General features: G+C 38.1%; 1 protein-coding gene across 5 annotated transcripts in view; it reads right to left on the reverse strand.

The window, feature by feature from the left end:
* The window catches only part of NRG1 (neuregulin 1), a 215,602-nt gene that overhangs the window by 24,490 nt on the left and 170,615 nt on the right, over nucleotides 1-20,497 (reverse strand). For 3 of the 5 annotated variants that reach the window (XM_024765024.1, XM_024765023.1, XM_024765025.1), the window contains one exon: nucleotides 8,649-8,778. In XM_024765024.1, coding sequence (XP_024620792.1) covers nucleotides 8,649-8,778 — 130 coding nt within the window. Of the gene's footprint in view, nucleotides 1-8,648; nucleotides 8,779-14,178; nucleotides 14,219-20,497 lie in introns of those variants that run through there. The other 2 variants (XM_024765026.1, XM_024765027.1) reach the window with 1 other exon arrangement.

Consider the following 20,497-nt stretch of genomic DNA (forward strand, 5'->3'; position numbering starts at 1 on the left):
GTCCCCAAAAAAAAAAAAAAAAAAAAAAAAAAGTTTAGTATTTGCTCTTAACACGATAAGCTATCTTTGTTCTGTGATTGTTCTTCGTGAGATGAAAACTCATAGACAGTTTTGTCTGAACTGAAGCAGCATCTCTTCCAACTCGCATCACCTCTTCCCTGAGTGCCATATTCTCACCTCTACACATCCACACCCTGGGAGAAGGATTCCTTATTTGGCTCTCACATTGCACGCTGCCCTGATCTCTTCCAATGTCCTTACCTATCTGTCTCGTGATTACCTCTTTGTGAGGACGCTGACCACATTCGGATCATTTTATAGCTCTAATGTTTAGCCTGGCTCACGAAGGACTCTCATAAAATGTTAGTTAAACTGAACCTGACTGAGGATCAGTGTTCAGTAAAGGACTGTATTAAGGAGAACCTCACAGTCAATTGATTTGCCAGGTACAGCTCAATAACCGGCTTTTATTTTTATAGTTTGTGACCGACTCTCTCCTCTGTATACTTCCAAATAATTTTTTATAGGAGCTCCCAGTATCCTCCTTATAGACTCCCTCCCTTAAATAGAAACCTTTAAAATTGTGTCTGGAATTTGGAAAAGACTCTTAACTCTTTAACAATAAGTCTCTTACCTCAAATTTAAATCCTGTTACTGAAATACCATCTTACCTAGGATTCAATAAAGCCATTACCGTCGAGTAACCAAGACTTCTGCACAGCATCAGTAAAATAAAAACTGTTCTTAATAATAACCTTAATACATGGTGACGGTCCTGATACGCTTACTATGTAATCGATCATCAGCTCATGTAATTTTGTGAAGCGATTTAGTGCTTGGTGTATTTTTTACATTCTAATTGAATAAAGTATTTCTCATTTTTTTTTTGGTGGAGACACTAGACATAGTCAAAGATATTTCCAGAACTCCAAGAAACTTCTGGTCATTTAGGGTTTGCTAATTTTACAAGCCAGTATAAATGGTTTTGTGTTTTTTTAAATTTATGGTCAATTTATAAACCGTCCTTAGACATCCTTTCTCTTCCTTTCTTTATGTCTTGGTTTCATTAATTTTCATTAGGTCCTCCCTTGATCAAGCAGGAGAAGGGAAACAGGTTTACATATGAGATTTTGTCTCTATTTATTCATCACTCTACCATGAAATATTCAGACAATTTTTTAGATAATTTTCTTCCAAAAAAGAAGAGCCCCTATTTTCTTTTCACTCTACCTCAGTACTAGTTAACTGGGGTAGTTCCTTCATATTGTACAACAGCTGAAACAATTTCTTTGATGTCCATGTTTACAAATATCAAGTAATGGCAATGCCAACAGATACATATTGAGGATTATCGGTGTGTTTAAGTGTTAGACGTTAAGGACTTTTGCTCGTACTCCGTAAACCAGAGCTGGCAGTGTACACAGCAGGTCAAACAGTGCTAGTTTGTTTTTCTACAGTATCGTATCGCAAGGGCTGACTTTTCTCACCCCTTCACTCAGGATTGTGGCTAGAACTCGCCCACTCACTGGCTGAGTATCTGTGTTGTAGATTATTCTTTCCCAAATGGATTGTTACTAGTAGTCTGCATTTTTCCAAGATGAACTTCGTTCTCTTATCCACCATGAAGTGAAATTTCTTGAGGTCTGTATATGCTTTTCTAATTTGTGTTCTAGTGTTCTTTATGGTATCATCTGCAAAAGACATTTATTTCCTCAAGGGAATGCCTTCTTCAGTACCATTAAAGAAAATATTAAATATAATATATGCCTTCAATAACATTTCGTTCAGATCCAACCTTATACCTCCCCATCACTGATCATCCCATTTCTTTTTTATTAAGATCTGGGGGCTAGTTCTCAATTCTTGAGATAACAGTATACATAGAGTGGCCACAGTGGACTCATGGGTAAATACTGAGGGGGAAAAAAAAAAATCTAAGTTATCCTGGCTCGCCAATGTTGTTTTTCAACATCTATGACATACAATCCCACTAATGAGGGTGTCAGTGTTTATGAATTAACCCCTCCTTGTTTGAACCCTGGTGCCCTTCCCAAAGCTCTGTTTGTACAGCTTGTTCTGAAACGCTCATCTGTAGATGAAAATCCTTGCCGTTGTTTACTCTAACTGATGTATCCTTTACTTTGGGGTCAAACAATTTCATCGGATATGGGCTCAATCTACGGCCCATGCATCGACGTGTCCTTGTGACACAATGACTTATGGACTCGGCTAATTTGTGGTTTGGTTTTCCTCCCTGGAGGATGCCCTTCCCCATCTCATCACACAGCTTAGCGATTCCAAACTTTACGGCTCCATCTACTCCAGCCTCATTTTATGATGAAACATCTAAATATTCACTTTTGACTTAAATCACTCAATAGAAATATTTCAAAATGGTGCGTTTTATTTTAAATAGACTATATGCTTCTCAAGGCGAGGACTGCATATACTTTCTTCCCTGACGGAGTCTCTGCCTCTGGCTGGTTGTGGTCCCCCACGGTACATTCCCTTAGCTCCCTAAATTCTCTTCATAGCACTCAGCACACCAATCATTTATAATTAAATTAATTACTTAAAATACATCGGCTACTCACAAGAGCCTGCAGACTCCATGAGGGCAGAGACCACGTGATTTTGCTCACCACTTCATACCGAGCACAAGCATAGAACTTGCCTCTTAGAGGGAGATCAATAAATACATGTGGCTGCCTAACTGATTTCAGGAGAAAACAAGGAACCAAGCTCTTAAGAACACTTAGTGTACCTGATTTTACGCCAAACTGCAGCCAAACTGGTTTCTATAAGAACAAAAGGATTTGCTTCCCTCTGTCTTCACGCAAGTCAAAAATGAGCTAATAAATACCTAGGAAGTACAAAGCAGGAGTCTAGATGCAAGAGGACACAGAAGAAATAGAACACGTGGTCATGTGAAAAGCTGACTATCTACATCTAAGCCACAAGAGTCCCGCCCACTCACAAAGGTTGCTCTCCCTGTCAAACGTTACAGAAGGTAAGTGTCACACCCACTCTGAAGGACGAACGCTTCCAGAGCTGGCTGGACTCCAGGTCTAACCCAAAATACATCCCTTTGTTCTATTCCAAATTTCTCCTTCTACAGCCATGATGATGAGGCCACAGGACACAACTTGAATCTGAACCATCACCCCCTTAGTTATGTTAATTCAGCTGCTAATATGTTATAAATATCATCCTCCACCTCCTCATGGCCATGCCAGGATTTTATAAAACTGTAACCTTAGCCAGTGTCTTGACTTTCCTCATCTTACCCGGTCCCCAGATGTCTCCAGCCTGTATGGAAGTCTCTCTTCCGTAAGCACTTGCTATGTTTATGGTGTCACTCCCCTGCTCCAGAAGTTACGATGATGCCCGATTAGCTATCACGATGTCCAAAGTCCTCTGCCTGGCTTTCAGAGCTCAGAAACTGACTCCTGTCTAACTTACTTTGTTTGTTTTGTTTTACTTCCCAGAATGGAGCTGCTCGTCTAGCTATGCATGTCACTGGGTCTCATGGGAAGATTACTGCAGCCTCAGTGTCTGCCTGGTATATGGAACAAACTCCATAAATGATGACGATGTTTATCAAGTCTTCAACTAATTCCAGTCTTTTCCTTCTTTAAATGCTCATTACCATAACGCTCAGCACTGTACCACCTGGGATATAGTCACTTTAACTGATGCACTATTTTAGTTACTCCATTTCCGTAAATAGACTAAGTTCCCGGGGACCAGCGACCGTGCGTCATGTTTTCTCTGCGTTTTCAAAAATGCCTGGCATAGATGTAGCTGTTCTATAAACAAATGTTAATTCATATTTCATTTACTGAGTTTAATTTATTATAGCAAATTTGTTGTGACTTTATCTCCTCTAGCTATATATTTTTCGTAACTATTTCGATAATAATGTGTAATACAATATAGGCCCTTATATATACTACATGCTTTCATAAAAAATAGACAAAATCATAAGTTCATGTTTAAAGGCACCTCCCGTCTTCCTATGTTTTGTTTGCTTTTTGTTTCTGTTTTTACATATAAGGAAGTTATTGATCAGAGATATTACATGATTAAATGAATGTCAAATGCAAAGTTATAAAGCTAGCTGGTGGCCCCAACAAATCAGATAAAAACTGCTAGTGTTAAAATGAAGAATTGGGAATTAAATATGATAACACAGTCTGTTAAGACAGGTGTATATATTTTTCCAGTGTCTACAGAGAGAATGTAATTCTACCATTATAAGGAAAAAGAAATCTTGCTTCCCCAGAGTTAGAAGTGCTTTAGCAGAAATGAATTCATTTAATTTCACTGACTCCCTGGGAAGAAGTTTGGAGAACATATTAACTCTATGTTATAAATATACTGTCCAGAGAGTTGAAGTGAAAGAGCTCAGACTATTCACCAAAACTGGTGGTTAAAACTCTAATCCCCACACGGGGAAGGCACATCTGCCCATAGGACAGCATCACGGGTTTATAAATACGGTGTGGTATAAAATCATTTTTCGATTAAAAAAAATCACATCGACATCTTCCAAAATAGTTCTCTAAGTAAAGCTGTTCAGAGGAGCAGATATACAAGAACAAGGGGAGAAAACAAAGAGGAACATCTGGACAATGTCACATTCAAACTGTCCTGTTTCTTTGAACCATGTGACTACATGGGGTACCAGAGGGTAAAAGACGGAATGATACTTTTCTGGTCTTTATGCAACCTGGAATAGTAACTGTTTTTTTTTTTTTTTTTCCCCCAGGATAAATTTTAAATTACTATAGAGAGAAGAGAAATATAAAAGATGAGATACACCACAGAAATTCCCGCACAGTTCCCAGAGGAGAAGTCCAAGTAACCAGCAAACCTCTCCTCAGAGAAGTGTTTAACTGTTATATGGTTAATCCATTTGGAACACCTTGTTCTAAACAGAGAGACAAAAGAGCTTTGTGTAAAGTCTTCGACTTCAACTCCCAAAAAGACAACAGTGGATGAGATGACCAGAGAGACTACTTGGAAACTCGCGTGCTTGTGGTGTTTCTGAGTCATGTCTTTAGCCAGGGATAAAGCTGATTTTGAATGATGTGGCACGTGCTTCAGAAACGTTTTGCCCTAGACAGATGGACCATGTGGAAACTATGAACTGGCTTCATACACAGGACCATGATGAGCCCATGCAACACTTTCGTGTTTTCTGTTTCTATGCAAGTCGTCCAGTGAACAACATAATATCGTAAGACATGGTAAACGATGTGCCTTGGTTTCACTTCTGACTAAACTATTTTTAATGTTATAGATGTTTTTAATACAGGGATTAAAAAACAATTAGACAAATTTAACAAAAAAGGCATGACATATTTTGGATAGTGAACATATTCCAATGCTTCCATCAACGTACTGGCTTGCTCTGATGCATCAGTAAAGACATGGTGCAAAAGGGGGATAAAACTGATCAAAATCACAGATGTCAAAGATTTTCTTTCCAACAAGATCTCGTAATAAGCTTTAACGCTTTTCTGAAAGATTATATTACCAAAAAAAAGATACAATAAAATTATAATGCCAGTTTGCGGAGAACTAGAAGACGATTAGCTCGGGGGAAACAATATTCATTCATGGGTTGCTGCTTTCATAACTGCTGGAGGAAGACAACATTTCACTTTAAGATTAGAAAAATATATAACAAGTATTCCTTTCTGGATTGGGCTTAAAATTTAATGAAAAGCTGTGTGGGTGAAAAAAATTCCAGTTGTTGGCACAATACCAAAATGGAACAAATGAACAGCACTTAGGCGATAGCACTTTTTGTACAGGACGTGGGAGGGCCACAGAAGAGCTGAAATTAACACGTGGAAAATAACTGCACTGGTTCCTAAGAGGTATTCAGAAACTATCATATATACTCACTCAGCTTGTAAATCTTTGCAAAGGCTATGGTGAAAAGTGATCATGTTTCATTATTATAATTAAAATACAGTGGTCTCAGATGCTTTTCTAAAGAAGCAAAAAAGAGAAAACATAGATAATCTGGGTACAATTGTTTAAAAAGGGGAAGCATTTAAAGGAACTATAATTTTAAGTGTTTTTTTAAGTGATTTATTAAAACGTAATTAGGTTGTATGTCTATGACTAGGACAGAGTAACAGGATTACCCATATAATAAATGCACCTCATATTTTATAGATTATAATTCTCAGCTTCTGGTATTTTCTATTTTCATAGAGAAAATCTTACAGGAAACTATAAAATTTGGTCATCCCCAATGTACACACTGCTATATTTAAAAAGGATAACCAACAAGGACCTACTGCTCAATGTTATACAGCCGCCTGGATGGGAGGGGCGTCTGGGGGAGAACGGATACATGTACACGTATGGCTGAGTCACCTTGCTGTGCACCTGAAGCTATCACAGCATTGTTAAGCGCCTATACGCCGATATAAAATAAAAAGTTAAAAAATAAACGTGGTCATCCCCATTCACTTCGATAAATGTGGGCAGGGAGGAATGTTTGGGCTGTATTCACAGCAAGTTGGCAGAACCAAAGTCTAAAACTGACCAACTTTAATTCTTTGCTATAGGTATGCTGAGTTGAACATACTGGTGATCAAAAAGTGAATCTTTAATTTTAAAACAATGAACACTGAGAGTCATAAAATCCTTCAGACCTGAAAGAAATGATTTTTTCTATATACTCTTTCATTTTTATCTTGCTTTAAAGCTTTGAAAAGACTCTTACTTATTAACTTTATCTTGGCTTATAACTATTACCTATATCTATGAAAGGGATATTTAGTAATTGAAATTAGAATTTTACTCTTGTGATTCCTAGTCTTTTTTTTTTTTTTTCCTGTACGCGGGCCTCTCACTGTTGTGGCCTCTCCTGTTGCGGAGCACTGGCTCCGGACGCGCAGGCTCTGCGGCCATGGCTCACGGGCCCAGCCGCTCTGCGGCATATGGGATCTTCCCAGACAGGGGCACGAACCCGTGTCCCCTGCATCGGCAGGCGGACTCTCAACCACTGCGCCACCAGGGAAGCCCTGATTCCTAGTCTTTTATTCACTACAAAAGTAATAAAGTATAAAAGCATAAGGTACTATAAGGATAATAAAAGTAGTAATAAAATAAATAAAAGACTATAGCTACTTTTATAAGTTGTCCGTTTTCATTGATAAAATCGGCCACACAACCAGCAAAACTTGTCTTCTCTGCTTCTACTCTATTAAAAGGAGAGATTTTGAGGGCAAAAAAGCAGATCTGGGAGGTACTTGCTTACAGCCCTGAGGTCCCACGAGACATTCTGCACATAGCCCGTGTCTAGATCAGCACAGCGAACAGCAAAACGTTTCTACTGAAACAGCGTTTTTGTTTGGTGTTATGGTTTTAAAATATATGTCCTTTAAGACGCATTGTATGACTTACAAACAATGGAGGCTTTCTTAGAAAAGGGACTTAAATGTTTGCATACTATTTATATGATGTAAAAGGGCATTGGCCTTCTTAATGATTTCTTGCGCCTTTTTTCTCATTTTGCTAATTGCTCTTTCTGTTAGCTCACCTGTCTCTCTGACAAACTTGTTCTTCTTTGTCAACATTTGGGTCACAAGCTAGTAATATTCTGGAGCCGGAGATGGTTGTTCTGATGACATGTTTTTTTTTCTCATTTAGGACAATCACTGCTACTTTAGAACAGTGGGACACAGCTCTTAGTCAACTGCCAAAGAAATGTGTATTTTTCACCGCATATTCAAATATCTTTTACCACATCAAATTATTTGAGTCCGTGGACCACAGAGAGCCTAAATATCAAGCGTAGACTAAAACTGCATGGCACAATAAACACGTGCTTTTTAATGAGACCTACTAATTTTAACTGCAAGGTTTAAATATTTAATGTAACCTCACTGACAACATCTTTGTTTAATTCTATCTGTTGAGAGAGAATAACTGTGATACTTCTTAATGGTTCATTAACTCCTTCAGGTCATTGGAGAGCGCGCCATTCTAAATACATCTATAAATAACTGTAGTACATGAAAGAACGCTCTGCCTTCTACATGCAATGATGCTAAACACACTAAATGCATTTCCAAACAAATGCAAGTTGCTGGTTTTTCATTAGTGAGATCGACCTAAATTCCATTTTTATAAAGGAGTTATAAAAGAATAAGCTAACGCCAAGTGTAACAGATGTGTCAGTAAAGAATCTTCTGCCCTTCTGCTTCGTTTAGTTGTCCTATTCGTTTTGCAGGTGACCACTGGGGTAAAAAGGAACATCATCTTACAGCTTCATCCATACATTGGATGGAGACGTAGGTATCCAAAGTTCCAGACCTCTATGATATTTGCACATCTCTCTTAGGTAACAACGAGGAAAACCACGAGGAAAGCAACTTTATAAATATGAAGGCAAAAAAACCCCCAAAACAACCCACCTTGAAAAAAGCAAAATAACATTCTGGATATAACAGAGAAGATGATAAATGGTATGAACTTTTCACAACACTTTAAAAATAAAACAGCATTATTCAAAGGATGCAATGGAATTGGAAAAAGCAGCAACAATACATCATGAGACACGGAATCATCTAAAAGAAGCAGTCATGGACATAAGCCACACAGAGGATTTCTTTTCTTACTTGCACAAGTATCTTGAGGGGTTTGAAAGGTCTTTCACCATGAAGCACTCGCCTCCATTCACACAGAAAGTTTTCTCCTTCTCTGCACACTTGACAAGATGGCTTGTCCCAGTGGTAGATGTAGATGTGGCTGGATAAAAGATAAAGAAGGGGAAAGGTTTATACCCATCTTTCCCTCTTCTAAGCAGCCTTTAATCTTAAATTCTCTTAAAAGGAAGAGTTCATGTAAGATACGGCGTACTCCACTAAACTTTCAGGCTTAATAAACAACAGCAAAGACGTTAAGTACTTTCTGGGTGTAATTAAATATAATAAAATTATAAAAGGGTAATTATAGTTAATTAATTGAATTATAATTAAATAGGCAACAGGTTCAACATTTCTTATAACTAATACTTTATCTTCTAAGGAAGCTGGAAAAGAGAACATCTATTGTCATTAAGAAAAATACATTTTCCAGGAAGGCTCAAAAATAATGACATAAATTCACATCAGTGCAACTGAATGTAGATATCAATTTTTAATGGCAAGTAATTAATAAAATTATTTTATTTTGAAATTACGTGATATATGTGTATGGACTTGATATTTTTTAGACATAATGTATAGCAAAGAAAAATACAAGGTGGCTTATTTGTTCCTAATGAAAAAAATATTATTAATTGAGTATGTATTAATGTATAGATCAGGGGGCATTCTGTTCAAAATTTCCATTCTATTCTAATTTCTACTCAGAAGAATATTATTGAATGTCTGATTGCCATCACGCTTCTGAAGAAATACAAAGACAGTCTAACATTGCTGCAAATGTAGAATAAAGCACTGCAAAATTCATCCATTCTGAAGTAGGAGTAGAAACAAGTTTTAATTTTGCGTTGCAACATCTTCACGTGATAAATCTGATTATTCACTTGCCTTCAATCTTCACAGTTATTGGAAAGTCAGGCTGACACTGATTGCTCCACCATTAGGTGCAGGGATTAAAGGAAGCCAAAGTCCTGAGACTGTAAGAGCATTTAGTCTCAGAACTTCTCCCCACTTACAGTATTGGGAGCACCTTAAACACTGCTCAGTCTCAACCCCAAACAGTCTAAGTCACAGCATAATGTTTATCACTGACATTATCAGGATGAAATGTAAAACCAACGTGTCCAGCCAATGAAGATTCTATTTACCCTCCCGGGGTAGGGAGAGTCCATCTTCAGACATAAGTTTTTCTCGTTGATTATCTGACTCATTCTTAGTGACTTTTAATTCTTTGTCTTCCTTATCAATTTCTATGTTATGATCTGCGTGTGAAACTCAGATGCCCTTGTTTATTTTATTTGACCTGTCGTATTTTTCCATTTTCTCCTGCCTTTCTTTTTCGTTTCCTTCACAAGCACACATTTTGCTTTGACATTTAACCTAATTGTGACCCTAACTCTGCTTGATTTTTACTCTACCTGATTGAAATACCGAGCATCTGATTATTCAGTTTCTAAACGACTCGAGGCCTTTCTTGTCTCTTATTCTCCTGTCTAAGGCATGTCTGGGACCATTTCTCTGTTCTCACCATGGCTTTCAGGAGGAACAGCAAAGGACAGTCAAAATGATTTGTCCTTTGGAGACATCTGGTTCAAATCCCATCTCCTACTAGCTTTGTGTCCTTGAGTAAGTCACCTAGCCATCCAGATGGTCAATTTTCCCATTTAGAAAACAGGGTAAGGGGACTCTTACAGGACTCTTATAGAGGTAAAAGGAATTGGCACAAAACTGGCACCCGATGAATAATAGCAGGTATGGTTACTGAAAAAGTAGGGAAGAATCTTAATTTTGCTATCTATCAATCAGAGGTAAAATCTGATAACAGAAATCTGAAGATTTCAAAGAGGCATGCTTTCCTTGAATCATTATAATGGGTAATTAAGAACTGGGTCAATTTTCAAATTATTCCAACACAAAGTCCTTTTCAGAATGCATTTCCAGATGTCCAGCTCAGGTCTACAAACCCAAGCAGAAGAACCAGGGAGAGAGAGCAGAGAGGTGATGTTACCCTCTGCCAGCAGCTACACTTTTACCATCTTTATCAGGAAGAGGGGAAACATAACTTGCATCCTTTGGTCTATAAAATCATAGAGTAGACAATTTCTACACATCACTTAGCACAGATTTTAACATAATACTATATCTTCACGTGAAAAACTGTTTACTTAGGTGCTATGGATATTTTCATCCGTGGCGACTGCTTGTAAAAAAATACTAGGAGGGAGTTTGTCTTAAAGGTTTTGTGCTTACGAGTTTCAACTGCTGACAGGGATCTACGGGATGACAAATTGGGCAGACTATTTTTGCCAAGGGGACCACCTGCAGTGTTCTGTCACCATCGTTCCTGCAAAGGAGCTCTGAGCCTCAAGCAGACCCCAGTGGTCCCTGAATCCCTGACAGGCTGCTAAGAATTACCCCTCATCCAAACTGGACAGCAAACACTGCAGCAGGCTCTTTCAGGACAAACGCTGAGGCTTTTATTAAAAACAACAAAACCAGCCCCCTCCTCGCCAAAGCAGACCCTCCATATTCACTGCAAACTTACAATGAAAATTAGCTGTGACAGAAACGAGATAGAAACATCATACCTATTCCTTGGATTTTCTGATCTTGTGTTATCAAATAAGTAGGATTAAGAAATGTGGGTTAAAACTAGCAACAATCCCTTTTTTTCAGTCCTTTAAAAGTAATTTTTCTTGACATGATTACCCTGCAGCTCTGAGCTTTGACACATTCATTTGAAAAATTCTTAGATCATGACTAGACACTAGGAATGGGATAGTTGATAATAAAATAATTCTTGGAGAAAATGAAGTAGCAACTCTCTTACATGTCATGGACTGTGCTGCTTTTATCCTTTAGTAGCAGCGAAAACAAAAATGATCATGGAATTGCAAAGCAGCAGTTAACTCCCAGGTGACACAAAGTGTGGACCAACTGGGTACAGCTGTTCTGAACCAACAGCCAAACACAGGAATACGTTGTAATTGTCAGAAGAACCTGGATCTGGATGGTGATATACGCACCTTTCAGATTTTTGCCAAGTTTCCTTATATATTCTCCTTAGTTGACCGCAGTGCACAGTCAGCCCTGAGCACATCTATAAATTTTGCAGTGATATCCTTTCTCTTTGGCCTATATACGCTGTAGTGCTAAGTCAGTTTCCGTTTGGTAATTCTGCCAGAATTTAATGGAACAGACAAAGCAGGTTCTCAAACCAAACTGTGGAAACAGCATTCTTTCTGGGGGAGCTGGCAGGAGTTTATCAGGGGTAAAGCTAACAGTTTTGGCAACAGAATGTGCTTTTGATATATAAAAGATGAACTTCATAGCTGCTCCCGGCAGTAGGTAACATAGATCTCACTCATTCAGTCCTTAATAGAAACTGCTTCCCTCTGCTTTGTAACTAGTTTGTCATAATCTGGGAGTTGGTCAACTTCTAGTAAGTGCTAAGTGGACAGCAATTAGGAACAGTGATAAGTGTGACTTCATTACTTTTACGTTTATCATTTATATGAACGTTTTATCCCAAACACACTTTACTTGGGATGTTACCAATTACAAAATTATAAGGAAGAAAGTATAAGTACAGCAGTTAGTTTGTTACTAGAGAATTTCTTCCGAGTGTTTTACTCTCCACCCTGTCTGTCTTGGTAGTATAGATCAGGACTAATGACCATTCCGGGGAAGTCTGAACAGTTCTCTGACTTAGCCAAGGATTTGGACACTAAGATTACCATTTAAAGATTCCCCAGGGGGCTTCTCTGGTGGCGCAGTGGTTGAGAGTCCGCCTGCCGATGCAGGGGACACGGGTTTGTGCCCCGATCCGGGAAGATCCCACATGCCGCGGAGCAGCTAGGCCCGTGAGCCACGGCCGCTGAGCCTGCGCGTCCGGAGCCTGGGCTCCGCAACGGGAGACGCCACAACAGTGAGAGGCCCGCGTACCGCAAAAAAAAAAAAGATTTCCCAAATCCTGCACCAGGAAATAGGACTCCCTCCTTTCTAGCTTTCCCTCCCTTCCCTAACCCTTCTCTTCCCTCCCACCCTCCTTCCCTCCCTCCCTTCTTTTTTCTTTCCTTTCACAGTTCTTTAATGACCGCCTATTATATGCGAGGCATAATAATAACTAAAGTTACTGGGGTTGAAAATTGTAAGACTGTAAACAATTCTCCCTAAAAGGAGATCTTTATAGAGGAAATGTAGTGAAATGACCCTGGAGTTAGCTGAGAAGAATCAGGGGGCCAAGGCACAATTTTGCCAATTACTAGCTGCGGGGCTCTGGTCCAGCTACTGCCTCAGTATACTCTGCGGCAAAAATGAGGTATCGCAGGGTTGCTGCAGAGTTTGATAAAACACTTTGTCAGTTGCAAAACTGCAGACAAATAGAGGATATGTTTCCATTACTGACGGCGTAAATACGGAACAAAGAGAAGCAAAAACATTTCTGTCCAGACGCTGTAAGTACATATAATCAAGTCTCGAATGTTGCTTCTTAGCAAATGATTCTTCTACAAAATGTGAAGAGATGGTCTGATTTGGAGGGGTAACCACTGAATGATCGCAAAGCATCAAGTAAATATCAATAATTTAACTTCTTCAAAACCACTGTCAATAATTTATACCCATTCAATTGGCTTACAAAATAAAACTGAAGAACAATTTGAGTTAAAAGAAAAAGAAGCTATCTTAAATGTGTAATTATTTTCAACTGTCCAGATCCACACAATTCTCTAATATTTCTTTAAAACATTTTTTTATTGAAGTATAGTTGATTTACAATATCATGTAAGTTTCACGTGTAATTTTCTAATACTTCTGACTGAGCTTCCAAGTTACATGAATTCACTGTATTTATAATCTTGTGTGTTATTGTAACAGTTTAAAAACTGTATTTAAAAATAGCACGATGTCCACAGAACATGGGCCGTAGTATAAACTTTGTTTATAACTCAGCATTTTGGAAATCACGTACTACTACACACTTTAGTAAATACGCAGGATAAAACTTTGAGGAGTAACTGAGTGTTCTCTGCTCATGACTCAGTATTTTCCCATGGAGTCACACAGTATTTCCTATAGAATGCCAGCCTTTTTCTGCTCAGAGACAGGCTAAAAAGAAAATAATGCTGGAAAGGACAGTTCCCTTTCTTGCTTGTGTTAAGTGGTGTTTTCCTTATCAGTGAAGTAGACAGCACTAACAGACCAGGGCCATTACACAAATGCAAACGACTGATAAGAAGCCAGTCTCTTCTCCTTTGACAATTAGCAGGAATTAGTATGTGTACAGTGTTTACCCCAAGAAGCAATCATTAGCTCCTATCTTCCCTGAGCGAATGAGCCCTGACTAGGAGTTTTTAGGACAATTCTTAACGATTTACTTGCAGAAGATTAAATCACTCTCTGAAGTTTTCTCAATAACATATACAAATATTAACAATTTTTATATTCTAACATGAAACTGTCAATCGCTACAAAGTTGTAGGATTTTTAAAAAAATCCTTACCTGTGATATCTTCCATGGCTAAGTATTTAGAAATCTGCATGCATTCCTGCTCTTTGATTTCCCAGTTTAAAAAAAAAAAATCTGAAATTATTATTCTTGCTCAGAATATAGCTCCTCAGCAATTATGTACCAGAGCACTTTGAACTTCTACTGGGAAGAAATGCTTATGTGGTTCCTGAAAATGACGCTCTGGCTCAGAAGCTGGGCAGGACAAGCCATGCCACCTAATGCAGCTTCTATAGATGCCAACGGAAGGACGGGGGAGGCATTAGTTCTCCAAAGGAAAATCCAGAGCCAGACTCAGAACCACTAAAGCATCACCATTCTGGGTTGGCATTTTTTTGCAAGTAGTAATTCAATCCGTTGCTGAATAGCAAATAGGTACTTGAGAAAAAAATGATAGAAGATCAGAGAAACCCATCCTGACTTGGAGGTTCCCAGAGCCCATCTCCTTGGCCTCTCCTCTACTGAACTCTGCTATAGAAACAAACAGGGAAGCCAGGGAAGAACCATCACGAGACCAGAAATGGAACCAGAACTTTCTAAAGTAGAATTAGGGCATCTCAATTCATGGACCTCAGGACTTGGTAATACGGTAGATTACCTACAAGGTGAGAGTCTGTCCAAAGAATAAGCCGACACCAAGGGCTGGTGGAGGTTAACTGGTTTAAGTAGTGAACTTGAGCTTTGGCATCATAACACACATACAATGGTAGACCCAAAAGAATCTTCACATATTGTATAATTTACCCCATATTGAAAAAGAGGATACAGATCATCTCAAAAGAACAGTTCTGCAGTCTTTCAGCAAATACCTCCAGCTAAAAATTCACAAACGTGTACAGGCTGCCCAAGGTCACATAAGCGAATTTGGACATGCTTGTTTTCGGACATGCTTGTTTTCTGTTGTCTTATATGTAATGTATGTAAGACATATAAGACACTGTTCAGTGGGGCTGAAGTAGGTTAACAGGATTGCCTTTAGATCCCTCCCTCCCTTACAAGCTCTCAGGGCAGACCCTAATATTTTTTCTGCCTTCTTCAGCAGAATGAAAAGTGACCCTTGGGTGTTTCTCCTCATAAAACAAAATTCTAATTTTTGTTGTAACGCTGAGCTCATTTGTAGCTAAACAGAAAGGAGATCCTAAGTTCCCAGCAGTTGCTGAGCAAATGCTTTGGTGTCATTAGATAGTGTTCTCCTTAGAAAAATAAAAATTGTCAACAAAGGTTATTTTTCAAACACAGAAGTGGCTATTTTTTTTTCTTTTTTTCTGACAGCACATTTCACTCATGACACAGTGCAATCATTCTAGTCTACTACTTCTTAGAGCAACATGTCAATGGCATAAATGTCTTCTAGGATGTCTTAGCTTTTCTAAAGAAGAAGGAGTCTCCTCCCACAGTGGATGGCTGGCCAGGCGGTTACAAGAAAGCGACATTTTCTTCCTTACAAAGCCAATAATCTTCTCTTAGCTAAGAAGCCAGCTACAGAAATACAGTTCTGCTATATATTTTCTACTAATCACTGACAGTTTTATCTGAGTATAAAATTTCCATAGCCAGAAGTCAACGAACTTTCAAGCTGTTCCTTGAATCTTTTCCTATCAACACGTATTCTAAAAGAGTAAGATTCATCTAGCCTACAAAGCAAATATTAGCAGTCAGCTGACTGGCTTAATTTGATATATTTATAGACCTCATCAGGCTAAAGGTAGAAGGGGCACATTCTTTACTGTATTCTGCACATTTTATCAGTATCAATTTGGTTGGGAGAAGGTCATGTCAATGTAGAAAATGTTAACCTGTCATTTTCCAAATTAGTCAAAAGTTTGGAGCATCATACAGAACACATCAAAACAAAGGGAACTGATTAAGGATTCAGTTACTTGGCGAGCTGCTGAAATTACCATGTGACATTTAATGACATAGGTTAATTTATTCATCAACCAAAATACACTTAGAAATGAAAGTAGACAGAAGGTCAAAAGATAGAAACTATGAGACAAATTCATTATCTTATTCATCAAATTAAAAAAAAATCATGCCATATCAAAAATAAAAGCCATATGGTCATTTCAGTAAATAGAGAATCAACATTGATGAGACTGAAAATCAACTTCTCTAAAACTATCCACAAAGTATTCTTACCCCCAAAGATCAAATCTGAATTTAATCAAGCACCCAGATACAGCTACTAATTTACAGGAAGAACACAGGTCAGAGGAACATATAAAAGAACACCATGGGATGCAATCAGCAAAGCCCAATCTATGAAGAACTCTACAGGGCAAATAACCTGATTTCTTAAGAAAAAATTAAAAGAAGATAAAAAGACAAAGAGAGCTAGAGCTAGAGACAGACCAAAGGGTGAGAGAAAAGAAAAACCTAAAATACAGACATTAAAAAGAGACATTAAACCAATTGCAATGAATGAAACTTATTTGGATCCTGATGTAAGAGGAAATCTGATCACTGATTACAAAGGGTTATCATTAATTGGTATATATGTCATACACTACCCAAAGCAACCTACTGATTCAGTGCAATCCCTATCAAACTACCACTGGCATTTTTCACAAAACTAGAACAAAAAATGTCACAATTTGTCTGGAAACACAAAAGACCCTGAATAGCCAAAGCAATCTTGAGAAAGAAAAACAGAGCTGGAGGAATCAGGTTCCCTGACTTCAGACTATACTACAAAGCTACAGTAATCAAGACAGTATGGTACTGGGTACAAAAACAAAAATATAGATCAATGGAACAGGACAGAAAACCCAGAGATAAACCCACACACATATGGTCACCTTATCTTTGATAAAGGAGGCAAGAATATACAGCGGAGAAAACACAGCCTCTTCAATAAGTGGTGCTGGGAAAACTGGACAGCTGCATGTAAAAGAATGAAACTAGAACACCCCCTAACACCATACACAAAAATAAACTCAAAATGGATTTAAGACCTAAATGTAAGGCTAGACACTCTAAAACTCTTAGAGGAAAACATAGGCAGAACACTCTATGACACAAATCACAGTAAGATCAAGTGCTTCGTGACCACCTAGAGGGATGGGATGGGGAGGGTGGGAGGGAGACACGAGAGGGAGGGGATATGGGGATATATGTATACGTATAGCTGATTCACTTTGTTGTAAAGCAGGAACTAACACAACATTGTAAAGCAATTATACTCAAAAAAATTGGTATATGTGTCAAATGCATTATGGTTATGTTTAAAAATAGCCCTTATCTTTCAGAGGTACATGCTGAAATACTTATACATTGAATAATAAGATGTCTGGGATTTACTTCAAAATAGTAAGAGGGAAGGGAAGTGAGTGAAATCAGGATAAAACAAAACTGATAACTGCTGAACTGGATGATGGCTCCATGGAAATTTGTTATATCATTCTTTGTACTTTCATACGTTCAATATGCATGTTTAAATTTATACATATATATGTACATGTTTTAATATATCCCTACATACATTTAAAACTTAAAAATGCAAAAATATCAATTTCAGCCATTTCAAAACATGTCTTTATAAAGTGGAATTAGAATGATACTGTATGCAACCTAAAGATGCTGACTGTTAGCCACCAATCTAAATCATACTTAACCCTGAAACTCTTAGAGGGGTGGTTTCCTTAATATCAAGAACAATATCAATATCCTTTATAACAACATCCTTTATAACAATATCCATTTCCTTAATATCAAGAACAAGCCAAGAATGGTGACTACTGGTGCTACTATTTAACACTGCTCTGAAAGTTCTAGCCAATGCAACAAGACAGGAATAACAAATTGTGGTACAACTGTAGGAAATGAGGAGATAAAATAAGCACTATTAGAAGATGATATGATTGGATACCAGTATTACCTAGCAAGAAAACCTAATAAAATAAAAGGATTATATTCACAACAGCAATAGGAACTATAAATCATTTAGGTCAGCTAGGTGTGGACCTAACAATAAATATGCAGAATAGGAGATACTTTCAAAGGGTAATATATTAAGAAGGGGAACTGGGTCTGTGCTTGGGGTAGAAGAAGGCATTATATTAAAGGGAAAAGCAAATGAATTTATGGAGGTAGAACAATGAATGTCACGGTCAGTGAAAGGTAGTAGTTCAGTTTGGGAGGTGGATCATAAATAGGGAGGTGAAGTTACTGAGGCTATAAAATAATAATACATCCATATTAAAGAAGCCCTCGGCACTCTGGCTGGAATTAATATTTAATCTGTAGGTCATGGACAGAGTTGGGTTTTTGCTTACGGCTGTGATTAATAAAATTAACGGTCTATTCTATAGCCTTTGGAAAGGGAGAAAAATGGAGATGAGACCAGTGAAGAAGCTGACACAAAGGTCTAGATGAGAAAGGAAGATTGCTCAAACTAGCCCAGTAATGATGGGAGAGGAATCAGCGCCATAGTGAAGAATTAACACTACTTTGTATTCATATACGTTAAAATTAAGCAAGAACTAAATGCTGGGGTTTGTATTTCACACCTCGTATTGCACCTCTTTCTAAGGCATTCAAACTGCCTAACACACGTTTCCTCTTTATTCTTCACACTATCTAGGATATACCCAGGATATTATTAGACAGAGGAACTGTGGGCCATTCTCGATACTCAAGAGTCATTGGTAAAATTAAAATGTCAAGTCTTGTAGCCACAACTACATGACTAACGCTTTCCTAATTTAACTATACCACGTCTGTTGATATAAAGGAACCCACGACGAGCAGACAGTATCATAGTTGGCCTGAAATCCTAAGTTACACAGATGATCAAGGTAGTGATATTCCTAAAAGTTATGAAAGCATCTCCCTGACAGGAAATGATTCCCGACAAATCATTTTAAGTAATCTATATTTTCAGTGTCGTGCATAAAGGCACCTCTATAGAAGTATAGAAAAAAAAAAATGGAGTCCAGACAACACAGACACCATCTTGGAGCCAGGCCTCTTTGATCAGTGGATCTGTAACACAACAAGCTTGAAGAATATTCCTTAGAAAGGCACCTTTGCAGCTCTAAAACCCCAGACAGTCCATTGTTACACACCATTTAGCCACGTTACAGCAATTCTGTGTTTGTGTGATGGCTGTAGACATAAAGAGCCAAGCTCTGGTTCCATAAGTTCAGCATTTTCCTCACTGAGGCCAAAGGTTGCTGCGTATAAAGGAATGAAGCCGTAAACGTATGTTCAGAACATAAGAATCTTGCTCTCTAACACTTGGCTAATTTCAGTGTGTGTATTTTCCCAGAACTCCCTGGAGTTCCTTGTTCCCAGGTTTGTGATCAGAATAGCAAAACAAACCTCTCTGTAAGAGGATGTGTCATAAAATGTGTATCTGCAGTTTTTAGGGTCCTAGCACAAATTCTATGTCACCAAATAACACACAGAAACCTAACTGTTTTCAATACCGCTATTGCCATTTACACGTGGCCAATCTGAACAGGAATAAAACAAGGTTTCCAAAACACAAATAACTTTATTTACTTATTTATTTTTCTTCAGCATTTTTTTAATTGTAGTTGATTTACAATGCTGTGTTAATTTCTGCTGTACAGCAAAGTGATTCAGTTATATATATATATATACATTCTTTTTTTATATTCTTTTTCATTATGGTTTATCATAGGGTACTGAATATAGTTCCCTGTGCTATACAGTAGGGCCTTGTTGTTTATCCATTCTCTATATAAAAGCTTACATCTGCTAACCCCAAAATCCTACTCCATCCCTCCCCCAAACCCCCTCCCCGCTGGCAACCACAAGTCTGTTCTCTATGTCTGTGATTCTGTTTCTGTTTCATAGATAGGTTCATTTGGAAAACACACATAACTTTAAATGCTTCATCTCAAGAAAGCTTTTTGCCCTGCCCCGCAGAGGACCAGCTGGTCTCATAATACTTAGCTCATCACAGGTCTTGTTTTTCTAAAGAACATATTCTTTTTAGGTTAGACGTGGGGATGGGGATGGGGGAGGAAATATGACAGTCAAATCCTGTGCCTTTACAGGAACTGGGCCAAAATTATAAATTAACCTTGACTACATTATCCCTAAAGAAGCTCTCTTCAAGCCTTGGGGTTTTTGTGGTGTTTTGTTTTCAATTTCTGGGCCTCGACACCCAAGCTGAACAGACACCTGTTTTTCTACTGTTGCCATTAAACCTTGTTGTTCAATAAAAAAGGAAACAGACAGGTGCACACTTTGAACTTTTTCCAAAGTACACAATATTTTTTTAAAAACTGGAGCCATGTGTTCAGTGTCTTACTGTCATCATCTGGTCTAGCTGTTTTAT

The sequence above is a fragment of the Neophocaena asiaeorientalis genome, unplaced genomic scaffold (assembly GCF_003031525.2).
Source record: "Neophocaena asiaeorientalis asiaeorientalis breed wild unplaced genomic scaffold, Neophocaena_asiaeorientalis_V1.1 scaffold14, whole genome shotgun sequence".
NCBI lineage: Eukaryota > Metazoa > Chordata > Mammalia > Artiodactyla > Phocoenidae > Neophocaena > Neophocaena asiaeorientalis.